General features: G+C 41.2%; 1 protein-coding gene across 3 annotated transcripts in view; it reads left to right on the top strand.

The window, feature by feature from the left end:
* Positions 1–20,404, top strand: part of AKAP12 (A-kinase anchoring protein 12) — a 30,779-nt gene extending 10,375 nt beyond the window's left edge. Inside the window, exons 1-4 of one of the 3 annotated variants that reach the window (XM_017822024.1) lie at positions 3,343–3,468; positions 10,968–14,728; positions 15,489–17,392; positions 17,930–20,404. In XM_017822024.1, coding sequence (XP_017677513.1) covers positions 3,444–3,468; positions 10,968–14,728; positions 15,489–17,390 — 5,688 coding nt within the window. In that variant the 5' untranslated portion in view covers positions 3,343–3,443 and the 3' untranslated portion in view covers positions 17,391–17,392; positions 17,930–20,404. Of the gene's footprint in view, positions 1–3,342; positions 3,469–4,885; positions 5,065–10,967; positions 14,729–15,488; positions 17,393–17,929 lie in introns of those variants that run through there. The other 2 variants (XM_017822026.1, XM_017822023.1) reach the window with 2 other exon arrangements.
* The last annotated feature ends 1,025 nt before the right edge of the window (positions 20,405–21,429 follow it).

Genomic DNA, 21,429 nt, shown 5'->3' with positions numbered 1-21,429 from the left:
GGATGGCAAGACGGAGGGATAGTTTTCAGTCAGAGCAGGCAACTAATGCTGGTGTTGGAGAGCAGGGAAGGGATGGGAACAGGGTAGGACGAGGCACAATCTTCAGTGTCAGCCTGCAGAGCAGCTTAAGGCATGTGTGTAACCCTTAGTGTACTTTAGGGTCTGAATCCTAATAAATGCAATTCTTGGTCATGTCTTCAGATTAATTGCTGTAACACTATTATCCCAACAGAAGATTATTTTTCCACCCATTACTTCTGTTAATCACATATTTAGGAAATAGCATTAAAATCCACATTCATCACACAACTTCCACTTACATCAACAAAGACAACCAACCAAAACAAAACATAACAAAAATTCCCCTCACAAAAATCAAAATAACATCATCACAACACCAAACAAAAGTGGACAATTTACACAAAATCCACCTCTTGACCATTCACCACGATTACCACAAAAATTTCATTCTCTAACATTGTTCGGGTACTTGTTTTGCCTGTTACCTCTCCCAGTTACTATCCTTATCTAAAAATCCTCATGTTCCTGGGTTTTGGCACCAAAAAGACTGTAGTGTGTTGACCCTGGCTGGACTCTAGGTACCCACTAAGCCACTCTCACTCTACTCTGCAACTGGACAGGGGAGAGAAAATGTAACAAAGGGTTTGTGAGTTGAGACAAGGTCTGGGAGAGGTCACTCGCTGATCAGTGTCACAGGCAAAAGAGACTCGAAATGGGGATATTAATTAAATTTATTACCAACAAAATCAGAACAGGAGAATGAGAAGTAAAACAAATATTAAAAACACCTTCCCCCCACCCCTCCCTCCTTTCCAAGTTCTACCTCCTTCTCCCCCAGTGGTAAAGGGAGACTGGAATGGGAGATCACTGTCAGTTCATCTCAGGTTGTTCCTGCCACTTCTCAAAGAGAGGAGTCCTTCCCCTGCTCCAGAGTTAGGTCCCTCCCATGTGAGACAGTCCTTCACAAACTTCTCCAATGTGAATTCATCCCACAGGCAACAGTTCTTCACAAACTGCTGCAACATGGGTCACTTTTCCACGGGGTCAGTCCTTCAGCAACAGCCTGCTGCAAGTGGGTCCCCCACAAGGGCAGAAGTCCTACCGGGAAAACGTACTCCAATGTGGGCTTCTCTCCATGGGTCAGCAGGTCCCTGCCAGGACCCTGCTCCAGCATGGGCCTCCCATGGAGTCACAGCCTCCTTTGGGTATCCACCTGCTCTGGCGTGGGCTCCGCCACAGGCTGCAGGTGGATCTCTGCATCCCCATGGTCCTCCATGGGCTGCAGGGGCACAGCTGCTTCACCATAGTCTCCACCAAGGGCTCCAGGGGAACCTCAGCTCTGGCACCTGGGGCACCTCCTCCCCCTCCTTCTGCACTGACCTTGGTGTCAGCAGAGTTGTTCACATGTTCTCACTCTGCTCTTCTCTGGCTGCAATGTTCATCTGCCCAACAACTTTTTTTCCTGTTCTTAAGTATGTTATCACAGAGGCGTTACTATTATTCCTGATTGGCTTGGCTTTGTCTAGCGGCGGCTCCATCCTGGAGCTGGCTGGCATTGGCTCTGCCAGACATGGGGGAAGCTTCTGGCAGCTTCTCACAGAAGCCACCCCCGTAGCTGCCCTGCTACCAAAAGCTGGCCATGAAAACCCAATACAAAATCACATCAGTAGGGGCTTTAGACACTAAAAATAGGATGTGACATGTTTTAGCTTGCTTTCATGAAACTTTCCTCTTTAAAATTTTACTGTGTGTTGTTCCTATTTTTATCAGGCTTTATGTCACTGTTAATGGAACCAAGTCTACACGGTAGCATAATTTATGTGAAAGGGAAAACAGTTCTGTGTGTTTGCTCTCAAAGTAAAAAATCACTTTATGAAGGTGACAGGGCACGTATTTCCTGGTAGCAATAGCTGAAAATGACATCATCTATAGAGACAAAATTTGCCCTGTCAAGCATTGGAAAGATAGCTCAAGTAAAGGCTACATTCAGGTGTTCATAACTGTTTATATCCTCCCCTCTGGACCTTACAGAGTCTGGTTCACTTGTCCTTAGCAGAGCAATAAAGGTGGGGAAGAAGTATCTCTTCAATGCTCCATGCAGAGAAATATCTCCACATTAAGAAGTACACCATTTTAGTGCTACACTTCGTGTTCTCCACTCATTCTTTATTTCACCCTGATTGCAAAGTCTATAAAATCAGAAGTAAAGCATCATGACATGGAGCACTGAGACAACACTGGTATTTGCCTACAGTAAAGTAGTGTTTGAAGGCTTTTTGGGTGGATTGCTTGGTTCTGTTGTTGTCATTTGAATGTCGCATTCAGAAGACCAGTTGAGAGATGACCCAGACTCATTAAAGTTGCCACTATCTGACTAAATTAACCAGGAAGTCTGGTAAATTAACTGGGAAGTTGGTGCTAGCAAGCAGAGCCATAGATGAAAGCCCATATATCATCACAATTTTAGAGATATTCAACATAACTCATATAAGTATTGTTGCTATAATAGGAGGTCACCTATATTAGGTACTGATCTTTTACATTTTGTTTTATCATATTGCATCCCTTTTTACTATCAGTAGGAGCATTACATTACTATAGTACAAGTATCCAGAGTAACACGTTTCTGAAACTGTTGACAGCAGCCTTTGAGACAATTTATAAATAATTATGTTGTAGAGAATTCCAATTAAAAAGAACAAGCAAACAAACAAAAAAACCAAACCAAACAAAAAAACCAAACCAAACAAAAAAACCAAACCAAGCAAAAAAACCAAACCAAACAAAAAAGACCAAACGAGCCCCTATGTGACAGTTAATAGGCAAAGGAGCAAATGTTTCAGTGGGGAGAAACAGAAGTGTTTCATATGGTTTTATTTATGAGGGGTAAAATACTTGCGTATTTTAAGCAGCATCTGTTGAGGTTTGGTGAGGATGCCTTGTGGGAAGCTGCATCAGGAAGGCATTACAGCAGCGGGAACTGAAGCGCGCGGCTGTGTGCAAAGCGGCAGCCGGCGCTTCTTCCCTTCGGGGCAGAGAAAGATAAAGGCTTGAAGTGGCAGTTCCAAGGCGGACACGTTGAGGCACCACTACTGTGCCGTCCAGCGGTGAGAAGAGCCGAGCCGAGCCGCGCTCCAGGGCCAGCAGGGCCCGCCCCGGCCGGGCGGGCGGGGGTGGTCCCGGGCGGGGCTCGGGGCTGTCCGGGACTGGGGGAGCGGCCGTGAGGCGCGGGAGGGAGCCAGGCCTCCATCAACCAGTCCTCATTCAACCAGACTCTCCGTCCAGCCAGCCAGTTGCCGGGGCGGTGGAAGCGCGGCTGCCGCCCGGCTCCCTCGCTCCCGTCGGTCGGCGCTGCCCTGCGCCCGTGGGAGGAACCTCGGAGCGGGAGAGGGGTGTTCGCGGTGGCCAGTGTCGCTTCAGCCATGCTGGGGACAGTGACGATTGCGGGTAAGGCGGTGTGGCACTGCCGAGGTGTCGGCACACACACGCGGTTTTACCTTCTGTGGGCTGAGTAGCGCCCGGGCTGTGCGTGTTTGGAGGGTGGCCGCAGCAGCATCCCCGGGGCTGGCGGTGATGCGCCTGTGTGGGGCGCCTCCGGGGCCTCGACTCTCCCAGCTTTACTGACTGTGGATTTCCTGGCAGGGCGTTAGGAGTTAAATGGTCTGACTTAGGTATTTTTACCTCCGTGAGAGTGGTTTCCAAGCGAAGGTTGCTGAAACTTCTAAGAAGTTTCACGTCGCCTCAGTGGGACCTTCGATGTGGTACCTGCAATACGAGGGTATATGAATGCGGAGGTGCTAACTGGGTGTTTTTCTACAGGACCAGGCTATGACCTGGTATCTGAAAGTGAGGTAGTGACCGCATTGAAGATGCTGTGTTACGTTAATCAAGTAATAAGGCAATAAAATACCTTAAGAGCTAAACTAGGTGAAATTGGAGGAAATATAGAAGTTAGCATTGTTTATAAGCTGTAAAAATATTTGCATGAGAGAAATAAAGCTGTTACCGTATAGCTGTTTTACCTTAACAAAGCAAAATTCAGAGAGGAGCACCGTGGCAGAGTGTGTGTGTGCGTGAGGGGCAGCAGGATCCTAGCCTGTGATACCAAAAACTTCATACTGTGTGCATTGAACTCCGCGCATTTTACTTAAGGAAATAGCACAGGAGCCACTGAAGTCTGAGAGCTAATACCATAAACTAAATGTGCTTTCTGAAAAGATAATAAGTTTTGGAGGAGCAAGGAATTAAAAGGAAAAAACATTATCATGCACTGCTGAGCTTGCACAAACCTGTGTCTTTCTCTGGGAGATAAAGTGGCATTATGAAAGTTTAAATACACAAGCACCAATCTTTTTTTGTTAAGATAACTAATTTGCATCAGAGTTTCTTTCAGATTGATGATGAATGTCTTTAACCATCTAGGAAGTCTTTATTTCGTTGTATTAATTAAATAATTATTTACTCTCGTGTATTTTGTTTGCTCGAGCCAGTGAATGAATTCAGTGCATAGGGGGAGTTTGTTAATGCAAAATACTTTAACTTTACAATACATATTGACAACAAAGCCTGCAGAAGTGCGGCTCCATTTAAAACAGGCCCTGGGGAGGACTGTACGTGATTTGAATCAGTTAGTAGTGGAGGAGATATCCTACCGCTGTTTACAATAGGGTTTTCATTAAACTCGATGTTTAATGAGCTTATCACATGCTGAGTCTCTTTCCTCAAGGGTTCTCTATTTTTTTTATTTCCTTTTATTGTTAGTAATTAAAGGTTAAACTGTTTTTCAAAAGCAATCTCTTTATAGGGTTGCACAGTTTGATCATTTGAGGTTTTCCTTATTTAATAATTCCTGTGGAAGAAAGTTTGGATTTTCACTGCAGCACAGCAGCTGCTTCTATAGTATGTTTTGCAAGAACTGCACCTAGCTCATAATGCGAGTTACCATTTCTTGGAAGGGACTGAGTACCTCTGCTTGTTGGTATGCGGGAGTGTTTTAAGCTGTCCTGTTCTAATGCGTGCAGATGTGGCTTCATCTCCTTTGTGGTGAGTTTGTGATGTTTACATTAGTCTTTTTGCGGTCGTTTTGATAAAGGAAAGATTCAATCTGTTTTTTATTGTGCATTTTCATTATTCATTAGGGGTTCTTAAAAATGTCCTAGCATTAACTGACCTATATTGCTTATTCTGCCCCTGTTGTTAGCAGAGCAGATTTTTTTTTTCCTCTCAATACCCTAAGTGCTAGTGTTGCATCTCTCTTACACTTAGTGAATACGTTTTATTTTAAGAAGCAGAACCAAGCCACTGAATGTGAGATGTGGACAGCTTGTCTAACCATGAAATTTCATAAATATTTGTAGCTCGCTGGTTTGGTTCCCAAACAGAACAGCTGGGCTGGTCTGAGAGCAGTTTATTGTTGTGAGTTCATTTAATGAAGAATTTTTAACAGCAGTAACTATATATCTAAGCCATAGCTAATGACTCTTCTGGTTTAAAAATAATCAAACAGAATAGTTTTAGAAGAACCTTATGTTTTCTGATTTTTAGTGATGTTTCTTAAAACATTGAAATGAAAAAAGAAATATCTTAAAATCTCAAATAAATGAAATACGTAACTTTCCTTGCTGGAATTTGAGAAGCTGGTCTCAAATTTGGAATTTGAAGCTCTGAGCTGGAGCAGACAAGTACAGCTAAAGTAAAATTTTGTAAAAGTAAAAGATTTGTGAGGAATGTTTTATCATCATAGCAGAATTGATTGTACTTTTTTTTAAGTTACTGTTCTGTGAGGTGTTTTTCTGGGGACATTGCTTTTGCTTTCTAAAGGAGTTCTAAGCCATTAAAAATTATAGGTATTCTGTGGCTTATTCCTTTTTTAAAAAATGGACACAAAAGTATGTGAAATTCTTCAGTTGTCACCCAAGTACCGGAGACTGAGGACTGAACGTAATGGTACTTGTTTCCAAAGCTTTCGAATAGCAACATGGTTGGAAGGTTCATGAATTGCATGTATGCACTGTGAGAAAAATCTCTGTTAATCCGCCCTCATTATTTAATTATTCTGAAAGAACTCCCTCCCTGCAATTAACATGGCAAGTCAGTCCTTAGAAATAATTGAGTGAATAGAATGGGGAAGGAAGTGTAGTATGTGCTTCCCATTGAAGGGCTATTAGTACATTAAAGCAGAACCAAATATGGGGTATAGTAGGAAAAGGAAGGAAGAATTTGTGAAATATGTTGTTAAGAAGCAGCAATGTCACAGACCTTAAACCATGTAGTTAAAAAAAAATTTAAAATGGCTAGAAGGGTAACACCTGGGCATATTTCTGTATTACTTTGTTACTGCAAAATGAATAGTGTGTTTGTTTGATTTATTAAACTCAACCTTCTGAAACTTGTGGTTAAAAGAATCGGAATTTGTGGTATAATGCCCAACTCTTACACTCTGCAATGAAAACCTAAAAGCACAGATTGGGTTTTTACTGTTGTTTTGGTTTGTGTTTGGGTTTTTTTTTTAATGCTAAAGTATTCAATTTCACTAATAATTCCAAATATCTATTTTATTCTAAATAAATCTGTTCAGGACAGATTTTTCACGGATATTGTAATTTCAAACTGTGTTTTGATTTTAATTACTTGTCTTTATCTTGACTTTGTCCTTAAATATTTCTAATAATAATTAGAATTGTGCAGTGAAGAGAAAACTGCATTTGACAAATACAAGTTTGGTATATCATGGACACTTGGTTCAAACTTTTTTTAAAATGTCTTCTGTTTGTGTCATGTGAGTTTTAGAGCAGTAGCTGGGGGTTTTTTTGTGTGCTTGGTTGGTTTTTTTACAAGTTGTATTCATAGCAAATCTAGAGAGAATAGAGGCAAATGATTGTAAAACATCCCTTCAGCCTTATGGTTTCAGCATTTGTTTTTGCTCATGCAAACCTACTGAGAGTATTGTGTATGTGACTGAAAGCACAGTTTGGCCCTAAATACTTAAATGCTGAATAAATGAAAACAAAGTCCTCTAGAGCCTTCCAATGGCCAGTGGAGTTTGTGAGGTGGGCGCTGGGTGTGTGTCACATCCATCTGAGAGATTGAGAATGTAGAGAATTCATGGAAAAAATCGAGCGCTGTGCTGCAAATCCTTAGGGGGAAAAGTCAACCAGCTCCAGATGTTGACATGGTTGACTGTGAGCACATGAAGTGCTGTGGATTTAACTCTTGCGGTCAGAGTGCTTTTTTTTAACTGTTTGGCAGCTACCAGGGGAGAAACACATTTTCACTTTTGGAGAGAGATGAGATGGTGGGAGCAGTTAGGTTGCATTGCCAACAGTGTCTATCAACCTACTAAGGTGCTATTTATTAATTTTATTTTTAATCAAATTAGACAGGAATTCAGTCATTCTGAAAATACTGATTTTTCCAACATCTGATCAACATGCCTCTAATAAAACCGAAATAAATTCTTACCATAGGCTAAGTACCTATGAAATTGTGAAATCAAGCACCTTTGAGGCCCTAAGACTGTCAGTTTCATATGTTTCTTTCAGAATAAAACAGAACACTTGCAGTTATTAAAACAGAAGGAGCACCTTGATTCAATTAAAAATGTTTGAAAGGTTAACTGGCATGTAAGTAGTTAAAATAGAATTTCAGTGTTGGTTCTTAGCCACAGTGGATTTAAATAGCAAAGTGTATCGATTTTATGATACCATCTCAATCTTTATCATTGCCTCTGGATATATTTTTATTGTATTCTATTCCTTGACTATCACGTAGTTGGTGAAGTACAGCCTGCTCAGGAAAGACCTACAGAAATTGTATTCATATCAGTACTTCACTAATTTTTTTGTTGGTTTGTTTTCCAGTAGCTACTGTGATGAGCCTCTCTGGTATTTCTTAAAGGTGCTTTCAAATTCACTGAATTAATTCAGAAAGTGCTAGTTGTCCTGCCAGAATACCTGTGGTAGTGACATGCTACAGTACTCTGACCAACAATACTTTGTGTAAATAACTTCCAAACCTTTCCAAACTACTTGTGGTTTGCTTTGCATTCAGAAATGCACTGACAATGTTTGGGCACTGCAGTGTCATTTATAAAAACATCATTAAAGAATCCAACTGTTAAATATAAAGTTCAGGGTGTACAGTTGACTTCTCTGGTCTTGTGTTCTGTTGTGCCGCACTGAATATAAAAATGCTCTTCGGGGTATAGGTTGTGAAAGTACAGCTTGGATATATGTGGCACTGGAGCCTCGTCACATGACACTACAGCCTCCTCACAACGTGCAGGCAATTTTCTTGAATGGTATGTCTCTCCTCAAATTCTGAGGAAGGGCATTGGAAATTCAGTTTAAAAGACTCTTCCAGGGATTTAAAATGTGAAAGAAGGAGTCAAAGTAGAGACTGGCTGCAACAACAGCTGGCACCAGAATGTTACCTTTGGGGTGAAATATGTTCTGGACAGGTTAATAGCTTTTTGTGGGGAAGTGTGATGTGTGTAGCATAGTTGCAGCTTGTCAAACTGGTATTAAAAAGTGTTCAGTCAGTTGATACTTTTGTTAGTATTTCCTTTTGCAATGTGCTTAGTGAAGTTTTGTGAGGCAGCATGTCTGCTGGACTTGCAAGGAAGACCTCGTTGCTGTCAGCCTGATTCAATAGTTTTGCAAGCTTATCATTTAGTCTCTAAACTCTATATTCTCTATTTTAGTGATTGCATTTGCTATCTTAATGTTAAATGATCAGTGTTTAATTTCATAGCTGGTTCAACCAGAAAAATCATTTTTAGTGTAAACAAACTGAAGAATGTATTAAAGTACCTGTTACTAAATAATTATAAAATATGTGAGTCTTTGAAGAAGTGCCTCTAACTTTGAATTCCCTTTAAGCCTTTAAAATTTTATGTTAAAGTACAGAATTTTATGGAAATGACAAGGACATTATTTCTGGACATAGGAATAAATGAACACAAGTGCAAAAGCAGTTCCTCAAACCATATCACATGCATAGTCTCAGCACAGGACTATATAATGTTTGATTGATAAGAGTTAGTTTTGCTTGTGGGGTGTTTTGGTGTTTGCAAGAGTAATATTACCAATGGAGTAAAAATCCTGGCTTCTTCAGAAAAATGTCTATTTCTTCCTACCCTTCTCCCTCACAAATGACTCAGTTCAAACATCTCCATTTTAAAATGTTCAAATGTTCAGGGAGTTAGGCTGTTAGCAGAGGTCGGGCTTTAAAATTAATTAGGAGTTAATAATTGAAGTAAAACTGTTAGATAAAGGGGAAACCAAAAAGATTTGCTTATATTGACTGAGAAACACCAACTAGTAGGCTGCTGATAGTGAAACATAGTTTGCCCTCTACATAGCTATTAGAAGCCAGTATCCTTGTAGATTTTGTTTTGCTTATTATGTAGTTAACATTTCAGTCTTACTGAGACCGCACTGTCTGTGCGTTTCTGAAGAAGCAGCCCTTCCTAGAGGCGACACAGCCAAGCAGAATCGTCATCTAGGCTGTGAGGGATCTCTGGAGATCAGGTGGTCCAGCAAAACAGGATGAACTGCAGAGTTAGAGGCAACTTAAAGGTGGTTCAAATAAAAACTAAAACACTTTGGGGAGTTTGATGATGCACATACGTTTGAAAGCTGTCTCTTTCTGCATTTGGATGTTGAAGTAGAACATGTACAGCTTAAAAGAAAGGCGCCATGCCTTCTCCTGGGATGTTGCTGTTTAACATTGAATATTTTTTTATAATTTTATTTTTTCATCCTGGCACTCAAAGAAGTTTGATCAGAGAGAAGCATACGTTCCCTCATGGCCTTGTACTTTCAACTGTTGCACAAAATCAAGGGTTAAGAACAGTATTAAACTGAAATCCTTGCAGCATCCGAGCCCAAGAATCTTTTGGTGTCTTGAATGTGCCATAGATTTAATTTACATGCCAGTCTGTGAAGTTGGGTAGCTCATGGCCGGAGAGAGCAATAATACTTAAATTTTCCCAACAAGACTGAGAGAGTGGTTGCCAGTGACCTGAAGGAAAAACTCAAACTGTGCCCGAGATAATGCAAGCACAGACCTGTGAGCAGTGGAGGATTTTACCTTCTTGCATATTAACAACCTCATGAATTTTAAGCAATGTGGAATTGCTTTAGATGAGGTTTGTCTGGCCATAGTGGTGATGTAATGTATGGGAATATTCCAAGATTCATGATCTTTAAAACAATATATTGTAATGTAAGTGTTTTGTGGAGGTTACAAGTTTTCAGAAAAACAGGTAATTTTCCATGGGTGTTTTCACATCTTGCTTTTCTTTTGGGACAGAGCTATAAAATGAACTTTCTTTTCTTGTCATCATTTTAGGTCAACAGGCTTTTTTGGGTGGGGTTTTTTGTGGTTTGTTTTTTGTTTTGATTTGGTTTTTTGTGGAATTTTACTTTGTTGTTGTTGAGGAGGTTATTTGTTTGGGTTTTTTGTTGTTGTTGTTTTTCCTTTTTCCTCAGAGGTGTCTGTCTGCATGGAAGTCATTACTGAGCTTTGCTTCAGGAATAATTACGTATATTGTTCTGTATAGTCTGTGAGTAATGATATGATAGAAATAAATTTTTTTTCTGCATAAGTTCGCCTTACAGTAAAAAAAAACAGCCTACCAAACCAACCACACGAAAAGAGCTGTAAAATCAAGTAAGAGAAGAAGAGAATATAAGCTTGAAAGGTTCATTTGCACCTTTGGAAAGAATGCTACAATGATATGAAGAATGAAAGTAATTATAGTAATCATAGAACAAAAACTAGTCCTTAAAAATGTACTAGTAGCACATAGAAGAGGCACACTGATAATAGACCAATTATGTTTATGAAATTAATAAAAATGAAAAATTATAGAAAGGTGTAATATAACATTAAATTGAGAAGAAAATTAACTGGATTATTTTTTGGTTTTGTTGTTTAAACAGTTGGACAAACAGAACATTCCAATGTAACTTTGAAGGAAGACACTGAACCTATGGAGACAAATCCATCTCACTCAAGCACCAAGGACAGTGTAGATGCTGAGAAGGAGGATGCTCATTCAATTAAGCAGTTGCCAGCTTTGGAAGAAGACACAGAAGAACATGTGTCTGAGCCACAGTCTTATGATCTGGGTTTTAAAAAGGTTTTTAAATTTGTTGGCTTCAGATTCACAGTGAAGAAGGAAAAGACAGGAAAATCAGAACCAGTTCAACTACTTACTGTAAAGAAAGAAACACAGGTCCCTGAAGGAGATGATGATCAAAAGGGAGTCAACTCAGAAGAAACAGCAGTGCCTGAGGATGCACTCTCTGCAGAAGACACCACCAAAGATGCACTGAAAAATGAAAAAACAGAAGACGAATCTCCGAAAATGCCAGAAGCAAATGAGATTTGTTCTCAGTCAGCTGCCTTAACTGCTGATACTGCATCACCATTAAGAAAACTGTTTACTCAAGGGTGGACTGGATTTAGAAAAAAGAAGAGTTTTAGGAAGCCTAAAGAAGATGAACAACAGTCTCCTGTGAAAGAAGAGGAGCAAGAAAAAGAGGGGACAACATTAACAACTGAAACCATTGAAAAGGAGGAGAAATCTGAGTCTGAGAAGCAAGATGAAGAGAGGAATGTGACAGCAGTAACTATTGAAGCACATGAGAAGGAGCAAACTGAAGGTGAAAAGCAGGAGTCAGAAAAGACTGTGGCAGCCGTAGGAGTAGAAGAAAGTGGGGAGGAAGAGCTAGTCAAATATGATGAGCAGGGACAAAAAAAGAATCTAGCGGCAGCAGCTGTAAAAGAAAGTGCAGAGGAGAAAAAAGATGAAGATTATCAAGAAAGGAAACTGGTGGAAGTCTCAGAAGATCTTGATAAAAAGGAAGAGAAAACTGAGGAAGGAGGGAAAGAAGGTGAGGTGACAGAGAAAACACTAAAAACAAAGTCAGTGGTGTCTCTTGTCACTGACAGTGTGAATGGAGAATTGAAAACATCCTCAGAAGTCCTACCTGTGGGAGAAAAACTGGAGTCCATGGAGAAGTGTGAAACAGATGACAGAACTGAAATATCATCTGAAGAGAAATTTGAAACAATTGAAATTTCTAGTGAACAGCTTAAAAAGTCTGAAGAAAGAGAAAGAGATAAACCTGCTCCACTTGGGAAAGAGACATTAGATGAAAAAATAGAGGAAGCAGAATTGAAGATGTCGCCTAACGCAGAAGACATCACACAAGGAGAAGCTCTGGATAGAACCACAGAGAAGAAAGAAAGCAAAGAACATGCTTCGAGTGCTCCTGGATCAAAATCCTTTTCTACTTCTGAACATTCAGTTGACACAAAGGATGGTCAACGGTCAGTCAAACCCATTGAGGAAGGGCTACAGGGAAAAACTGGCATAGTTATGACTGATACTGACAAACCAGATGAAATAACCATAAATTCTGAAGATGTAGCTGGAAAAAGGCCTCTGGAAGGTATCACAAATGAAGCTGAAGTCCTGTCTTCTCAAGAAAAGACTAAACTACAAGGCAGCCCTTTAAAGAAACTTTTTACAGGTACTGGATTAAAAAAACTCTCTGGAAAGAAGCAAAAAGGCAAAAGAGAAGAATCTAAGTTAGGGGAACAGGGCGAACCAGTTCAGCACTTATCAGATTCCCCAGATAGCCCAGATGAACAAAAGGGGGAGAGTTCTGCTTCTTCTCCTGAGGAGATGAATGAAATTCCTTCTTTAGAAAAATCTACAGATGGAATGCAGGTCACTGAAAATGAAGATGTTACAGTTCCAGATGTGGAGCGAAAAAGAGAAAGTGTTACACCCTGGGCATCATTCAAAAAGATGGTGACTCCCAAGAAACGTGTCAGAAGACCATCTGAAAGTGATAAAGAAGAAGAAATTGATAAGACAAAGAGTGTTTCAGTGTCTGCAACTGAAAACCTTGTTGATGAAAATCAGGGAGAAATAAAAGAAAATGGGATTGACCAGAAACCAGAGAAAACTACAGAAGAACCCAAAAGAAAGGTTGACACTTCTGTGTCCTGGGAAGCTTTTATATGTGTAGGTTCTTCCAAGAAAAGAGCCAGGAAATCATCATCATCTGATGAAGAAAGCCAAAAAGTAGAAGAGTCTGGACAGAGCAAAGAAACAGCAGCAGATGCAGTTCTTACTAGCTCTCAGGAGAGCGATCAAGGACAAGGCAATTCTTCCCCAGAACAAGCTGGAAGCCCATCTGAAAGTGAAGGTATTTCAACGTGGGAATCATTTAAGAGGTTAGTCACTCCAAGAAGGAGATCCAAAACCAGAATGGAAGACAGAACTGAAGACTCTGTTGTGGGATCTAGCCTGGATCATTCAACATCGGATGGTGAGCCTGGAAAAGATGAATCATGGGTTCCATTTAGAAAACTGATGCCTGGACGTAGGAAGAAGAAGTCAGACGGAAAGCCAGAACCAACTCATCTTAAACAAGCAAGAGAAGACATGACAGAAACAGCTGAAGAAGATTCTGATATTCCAGCTGTTGTTCCTTTATCCGAATATGAAGCAGCAGAGCAGGAGAAAATTGAGGCCCAACAAGCGAAAGTTGCTGAAGCAATGAAAGAACGAACCTCAGAGGAAGAAGGAGCAGAAAAATTAGAGGAGACCCTAAGAATTGAGCAAGGATATGAAGGGCTGGTACATGCAGTTGCTGTTACCGTTGTGGAAGGAGAAAGGGCAGTAACCAGCATTGAGGAAAGATCACCATCTTGGATATCTGCTGCTCTGACAGAGTGCATTGAGCAGGCAAGAGAAGAGGAAGAGAAAGAAGCTCTGAAAACAGCTGAATTGGATGTTATTGTGGAAGATGCAGTGGTAGCTGCTAAGGCAGTGCCAGAGATGAGAAAGGATGTAGGTGATGACACCACAGCGAGTGAGCTGGAGCTAACCTCAGAAGCAGTGACAGCTCTGGAGACAGCAGAAGCTTCCTGTGCTGAAGAAACAATGGAAGTGTCCCTTGCCGAGGAGACAACTGAGATGGTTTCTGCTGTTTCACAGTTGTTGGAAACCCCAGATACTACAGAGGAAGCTACACCTGTACAAGAAGTAGAGGCCACTGAACAAAATTTGAAAGAATTAGACAAACAGACGCAAAAAGTTCTTCACGAAGTTGCTGAAAGAGTAAAGTCAGCAGATGTAACACAGCTGGTTAGTGCAAGAACCATGACAGAAACTATAATTACAACAGTACAGGGACTTGAGTCAGAAGTAAAAGATGATGCCAAAGATGGGAACGTTGTAGGCCAGGAAACTGTTTTGCTTGAACAGTGCTTGGAAAAAGGAGAACACGAGAACTTCCAGCCCCAGCAGAGTGCTGGGAGCATTCAGGGCCAAAACAGAGTTGAAGAGAGTGTTTTACATGAAGGTTCAGAGAAAAGTGAAATAGGTGCTGAAGTGGAAGAAAGCACAGAAAAATATGAAAATGTGGATATATTGAGAGATGAAAGCCAGTGTCAGGAATGTGAAGAAGCAGTTGTAGAAGGCCATGAAGAAGTACACGAAGTGCAGAGGACAGTAGAGGAACCTTCATCACAAGACAGAGAGTTTCACAGCATGAAAGCTGTCACTCCCAAGGAAGAGCTCTTTGCAAAGCAGGAACCTTCAGAACAAGAGAAACTGCCCGTAACAGAGTTGACAGTAGATGAGACAAGAGATGAATACGCTCCAGAAGTACAGACTGCAGTAAGTATTACATAGAACCCAAAGGTTGATTTGTCAAAAAAATCAGCAAGTGTTAGATATTTTACCTAATTTAGAACCAGGTTATGGGCATATTACTGTCAAGGACCTTCCTCGTGCAGCCTGAGACAACCGAAGTTCATTTCCAGTGAGACACACCCACAGATCTCCAGAAGCAGCAGCCATTGAAGCTTGTGTGCAGGGTGGGGTGGATGCGATGCCTGCAGAAATGAAATGGGAGATTGTGTGTATGGATCTGAAGGTGCTGAAATGATTGCCATTATATGGCACTTCTGTACAGCACAGAGCGACTGAAGATGAACAGCTGAGATACAGATGTGATCCATGCAACACCATACATGGTGGTATCTTCAGTTGTAAGCAGAAATATAGTTGTAGCTGAGGTACCCCTGCAAAGGGAGGACATAAAATGACACCGCTATCTCCAGCTTTAAATGCTGCAGTTATTTGCCTGATGCGTTCCTACCTTCTTCCCTACTTCCCCACCATCTTCCTGGCTTAGTCTTTGTGTCAGGTGCTGCTGGCTGTCCCTTGCTTCAGGCTGCCCTTTGATTAATGAGCTGTTCTCAGAAACTGAACACAAGCTGGGATCTTGATGAACCACTGATCTCAGTGTCATCCTGAGATGCTCTTCCCATAACTCTTGTCCTTTTGGGTGTTTCTTGTGCTTTTTCACCCAGAACATTTGCTGGTCACTCCCTGCTTGTAACTGTTTTCACAGATTTGTTGCAATTCTCCACAGGTGCTGGACAAGACAGGGGATGAAACCTCTTCCTTGGGACTTGAAGCTGAAGAGCCTGTGCAGCTTGAAGGAGAGGGAAAAACCCTCACTGTGGTCCCTGTTAAACCTGAAAAACAAGATGAAATTCCTGACTTAGAAGAGCAAGTTTGTACTAAGGGAGTTAGCAGGGCACCTACTCTAAGAGAAGAAGAGGAAGATGATGCTGTGCTCATCGGAGTAAAAAGCACGGAAGTCACAGTTCCTGAGGTTCCACTGCAGAACAAGGTAAAACCCTCTGACTTTCCTTCAAAAACACTTGGCTCAGAATCAGCTGCAGGTGCTGAGCAGAGTGTGAGCAATGGGACTGACAGGGACATTGCAGCAAAAGATTCTGTGCCTATCCTAGAGCCACAATGCAGGGAGAAAACAACTGAAACCTCCTCCCAGAGGGATGAAACCAAAGGTGACAAAATAGAAGATGCTATTCTCAAATCTGAAAAATGCTTGGAGAGCCCTACCACTGTTGCTGATGCTCCCACACTGATTAAAGCAGACACTGTATCTAATTTAGCATCAACATGCCCAGATATTGTTGAAAATGGAAGCGCTGTCATTACTGATGTAAGTCCTAAGAAATGTGAAACACCCAGCAGCTTGGCTGAAGAAGAGACTCTGGGAAAAAAACAAGAACTTGTAGAAACCTTGAACTGTCAAGGCTTCCAGAAAGAAGATAACAAAAATGAGCAACTGACAGAAAAAGCCAAAGAAGTATCTGAACATGGAAAGCAGGAAGCTGTAAGAGATGATGAATGTTCAACTTCTGTCCAGCAAGAGGTTTTAACTGTGCAAGAGGGAGGCTCTGACTCAGCCTTCCCACAGGCCAAAAGTTTGGAGACTCTGAAAACACCTGTGCCTGCAGCAGCTGCAGCAGTTGGACAGCATGTCGTGGCAGAAACTGTGACACCCGCAGACATGACAGGCAGAACTGTACAGCCATTGGCAACCGCACCGGAGCAAATGGCTTCTGAAGAGGTCCCAGTTACTACTGTAGACTATTCAGGCTGTGGGACTGCAGGGCTTGATAGTGCAGAGGCACCTGAGCCTAGAGTAACTTGTGCTTCTGTGAATGGACTATCAGAGGAGCAAGAGAGGCCCCAGAGCACAGGGCAACCCAAACACAATGGCATTCCTTTCAGTCACAGTCTGCCTCGCAGCCACCCAGAATTTGAGAAGCATGTTGTTCAGTCCGTGATTATAGAGTCCCAGAGTACGAAAATTGTATTGAGTGCCATCGAGTCGGCTGTTCACAAACTTGCAGAAACAGAAGAGTCGGCTGGCTTTGAGTCAGAGCAAAGCATTAAGTCCGTAGGGAAAAGCCCATCGGATACAAATAGGCATGAACTTCTGGGAAGTATGCAGGTAGATCAAAAACTTCCAGTAAAAGAGGAAGAGATACGGAGTAAAGAACAAGAGCTCCAGCAACCAGGAATAGTGAAATCTGCTACCTTGACAGAGCCTGCAGAAATTCATGCAACTGTAGAAAAAACAAAAGACATGCTTTTAACTTCTGAGATGCTGAAGGATGGACAAAGTCAGAATTCCTTAACAGTTTTGACTAGCCCTGAAGACATTCCAAGGGGAAGTGTGATACTTCAGAAATCAACACTAGAAGAAAGTACTTCAGAAGATTCAACCAAAGACACCCTAGACATACATCCACCAAAATTAAGAGAAAAAGAAGTTGGGCACATAATGGAAATCTCAGACCAACATACAGGCCAGCAGACACACAGAGAAAGTGAAGAACAACAATATCACCTGTCAGTGGAAGATGGGAAAACACAGATGTGGGAGGATGATAGTTGCCAAGAAGGAACATCTTGTGATAGACAGAGTCAGAACTCAGTGGCTGTGACGCCTTGAACGTAAGTAGCATTTTTAGCCAGTAATTTATTTCTTTTTCCAGATAGTTCGTTGTGTCTCCATAACTTCTCTCCAGTGTGGTGGGGTGTTTTTTTGTTTCTTTTAATTATTCTACTGAAGGGCTACTCTCACTTCAGTGGACTTTGACTTGGCAAGTAGTTGAGCATGGTATTTCTGGGAGGTAGAAAATTTACTTTCCAGTTTTCCTAGATAGGAAACATGTCATATGACATGTTTAATATACGGGATTTAATCCACAAACACGCTTCTCCAACAAAACTCTTGTTAAAATCCTAAAGGATATGAGTGTTGCCTTCCGTGGTAAACCTGGAGTGCCTCATGTACAAAGCTTTTTGCACTTCAGTGAAATCTGAATCAGAAATGATAGGTATAGCCTCTTCCAAGGATATATACTGCACTTGCTTTGCTAAGTAACGAGACCTTTATCCCTGTCTTTGAGAACTGTATGGGAAAATAAGATGTTCTTGAGAGAGCAAGTTGTTATTACTAAAGCTTTTTTATCGTTGTCTTTCTTTCAGATATGCTAAGCATCCATGTGGCATTTGGAGAAATGCCAGTCCTAGAGAACAACTGACAATCCTGCGACAAAACCAGGAGCTTTATTCACTACCCTTTATTCTTGGATGTTAACATCTGTTCTTTTGAAGACCTCACCTTGTCATTTCTATTGAAAAACAATGCCTTTAATGTTGGCTATATCCACGCCCGTGTTCCATCCGAAGGTCATTTGTCTCTGCCCAAAATAATCCATTTAGGCTGGAGTTGCACCACTGAGTGAATGGGCAGACCACTAGAATTTGTGCCACGGTTATTACTGTCCCCTCACTTTAAAGTGTGTCCTGTCTGTCCCATCTCCTTGAATCCCTTCACTCATCCCTGAATCCCCCTCCCTTCTTTCTGCAGTCTCCCTTACCCCCCACATCTTCCATAGCTGCCTTGATCTGACCTATAAGTGGCTGTAGATGCTGTTCAGCTTGTGTGTGGGGGAAGAAGGAGAGCTCACTGATGAGAACACATGAGACTTCTGGCTGAGTAGCAGGAACTGGATCACGCACAAATTGTTGAGCAAGATGCTCGAGTTTGCTGCCTTTCAGTCCCGTTCAGGTATCTCTGTCCATCCTTCAGTTGTATTTGTGTAGACCTTATTTAGTCAGAAATTATTTCTACAGTGTAGCTTGAAAGGAGATTGAGAAAAACCCTTCTTCTGTTGTTTCAGACTTCAGGTCTCAGGACTGGACTGTAATGTATTGAATATTTATATGTATGTCTTAAACCCAGTTCTGATTTTAATGTAGAGCTATAATACTTATGTACTATTTAGGTGTACCCTTAAATGAATTTTGTAGAGTAGCCCGGAGAGGAAATTGATACTATTGGAGCGGAAATTGATAACATGTCGTTTCCTATTTATTGTTCCAGGTTTTTCCCCTTGTAAAATCTCTCAAAAATTTGGCTGTCTCGCTTTGAATATTTATATATATATCCTAAACCCACTTTTGATTTTAATGTAGAACTATGATGTTTCTAAAGACAAAAGGAGAGCCCTGACCTGTGTCAGATCCACCGATCACTTCTACTTGCTGTCCTCCCTGGTTTCTGAGAACCCCCCAGACTTACCATTTTGCTGTCACCTTGTTCCTGTACTGCAGCCTTTGTATCTCACCTCTCTCATTCCAGCGTCTGCTAATTTCTGGTCATTGCCCCATCCAACCCCAAGTCTTTCCCATGCCTACACTGTCTAACATCTTTCCTGCATACAAACTGCCTCCTCCCAACCCCCACCTGAAATGCTTTCCCGCCCAGCATTTTCAGAGGTCCTCCCCACTCCTATCAATTCTCTGTCTTTTCTGAGGCAGGAGTAGGAAGGAGGGTAACAGCTTGGTGATGAGTTCTGCCTTCAGTTGCAAAAAGCTGATGAGATCTTTTGGTTGTCAGTCCAATCACATAAGGTGGATTGGACTGACAACAGCTGTAGACCAGAATGAACAGGGTGATAGAAAGATGGTTAGAAGCCCCAAGTCTGAGAGTCCTGGGGTGTCTGTCAGTTGGTCCTCTCCTTTGTTTACATTAAAATCAAACAATGGGTACAAGTCCGTACTTTCAGCCCTGATCTCTAAAGTGAAGGTTACAGGTTGCACGTTGTGAAACCAATGCCCACCAAGTTGAACAATGCTCATTATCATACCTGTATAGTAATTTATTTTAAAATCAACTTTTAGCGTACAAATGCTCTTGTTACGGCAGGTCCTTGCCTCTCCTCAAGGCTGCACGTCCAGCAAGCAATGTGACTGATTGCACTGGTGTGATTTTTCCTTACCTCAGAGCAAATGATATAAATATTTAAAGCCAAACAATGTGGTTTCAAACAATCCAGTCTATCCCTGTCCATCATTAGCGACAGCTTTCCCCCTTAGCTTTGGGCAGTTCCAAAAACCTCGGTTGATTTCCACACGTTTAAGTTGGCTTGCAAGGTAATGATGCTCTTAATAACACTTCACAAGTGCAAACTTGGCTGAATTTGTACAAATTGTATACCTATGTACCTTAAGCCATATTGCAATAACTGCAGCAGGTAAAACAAAATAACAATAGCATGACCTGTGTAATCCCGATTCTTACGTTTGTAGCTCCAAAGCTGTTAATAATATGTAAAGTTAATTCTTGTCTGAACCTCATTTAAATAAAGCTAGCTTTACCACAATGTAAATTGTCTGTTGGTAGTAATTGGGCAGGCAAGGGCTTTAACTTGCCTGTTTTCTCCATTAATCCAGGGCCTTTGGTAAGCAATGCAACAAACCTAACGAACACAAAAGCTTCTTATAACCGACAGCTAAAAGAACTACCACACCCAAAACCACGCTAATGGTGCAAGGAGCATGCCTCCACGGAAAGATACTACTTTGTACCAGCGTATTGCTTTGGCCTCTGAAATTCTCCTTTGAGACTGTGACTTCTGGCTTGTGCTTAAAAGCTTGAAGCTTTCTTTAATCCAATGTATGGGGTTTCCAAATTTGAATTTGTGTTTTTAAGGTAGATTTTCATTGAATAAATAAAATGCAACTGCAAATTTGTTCTAACCTGTGTATGTGGTTTGTTTTTTTTAGCTTTCTTAGTTTAAATTATTTTCTGATGGTTGCTTCATCTTTAGAAAGTTAGATTTGTTCCTGAGAATTAATTTGTTGTTGACTGACATTCAGCTTTTGATTGGAATTAAAGGAACTAATTACAGAATTAAATTACAATTTGGCTCTGAATTTCTATAAAATGTGCATCCTTCAGAAGAAGTAATAAGGTACTTAAGAAGACTGAAGAATAAAAAAACCTTCCATTAAATGCAAGATAGGTAACAGTATTCAGTGAGCCAGATTATTAAATCATATGCCTTGCTGGTGTGACTAAAGTATAAAAAAACTCCAGCAAAGTAACAACATAAATGTCCACAGAAAGTTTTTCACAGATTAGTAGAGTAAGGATTTTGGGCCTGTAACTGGTATCTTCTAAGCTTCCCCTCTTCTTAGCCTCATGGCACCAAAAATCTGGACATGCTGGTTATTCATGTTCACAGGCCTTGGACTTCAGACATGAAGTTTTTCCAGTTCTGTGTGTTCTGTGGCTGAGAATGATTGGCAGCATTTGTATCTCAGAAGATTTGCGTAGATTCACACCTGAACTAATTTTGTAATAATTTGTTCCTTCCTATCTCAGCTAAGATGTGAAATCCAGTATCTGCAAATATTTAGCTGCACTGGTCGCAGCAAACGTAGGGATGTTGGGACACTGCAGGATGCCGGTCCCTCCTCTTGTTTTTGCATTGTGTCAGGGAGATCACACTGCAAGTGACTGATACCACTGTCCAGCTCTGGCATCTGGAGGTACAAATCAAACCAGCTTTTCCCACTAGACATTGTGGTCAAGGTGTACACAGCCTCTGCTGGTCCTTCTGCAAGGTTTATGCATTTGTACTGTGCTGTTACTGGTTAGTATGAAATCCCTAAACAGGCATCTAGCTAGGGATTGG

The sequence above is a fragment of the Lepidothrix coronata genome, unplaced genomic scaffold (genome assembly GCF_001604755.1).
Source record: "Lepidothrix coronata isolate B3197 unplaced genomic scaffold, Lepidothrix_coronata-1.0 Scaffold94, whole genome shotgun sequence".
In the NCBI taxonomy this organism is placed as follows: Eukaryota; Metazoa; Chordata; class Aves; order Passeriformes; family Pipridae; genus Lepidothrix; species Lepidothrix coronata.
Note: the sequence above shows the minus strand (reverse complement) of the source record. Positions and strands in the feature narration are given on the sequence as shown.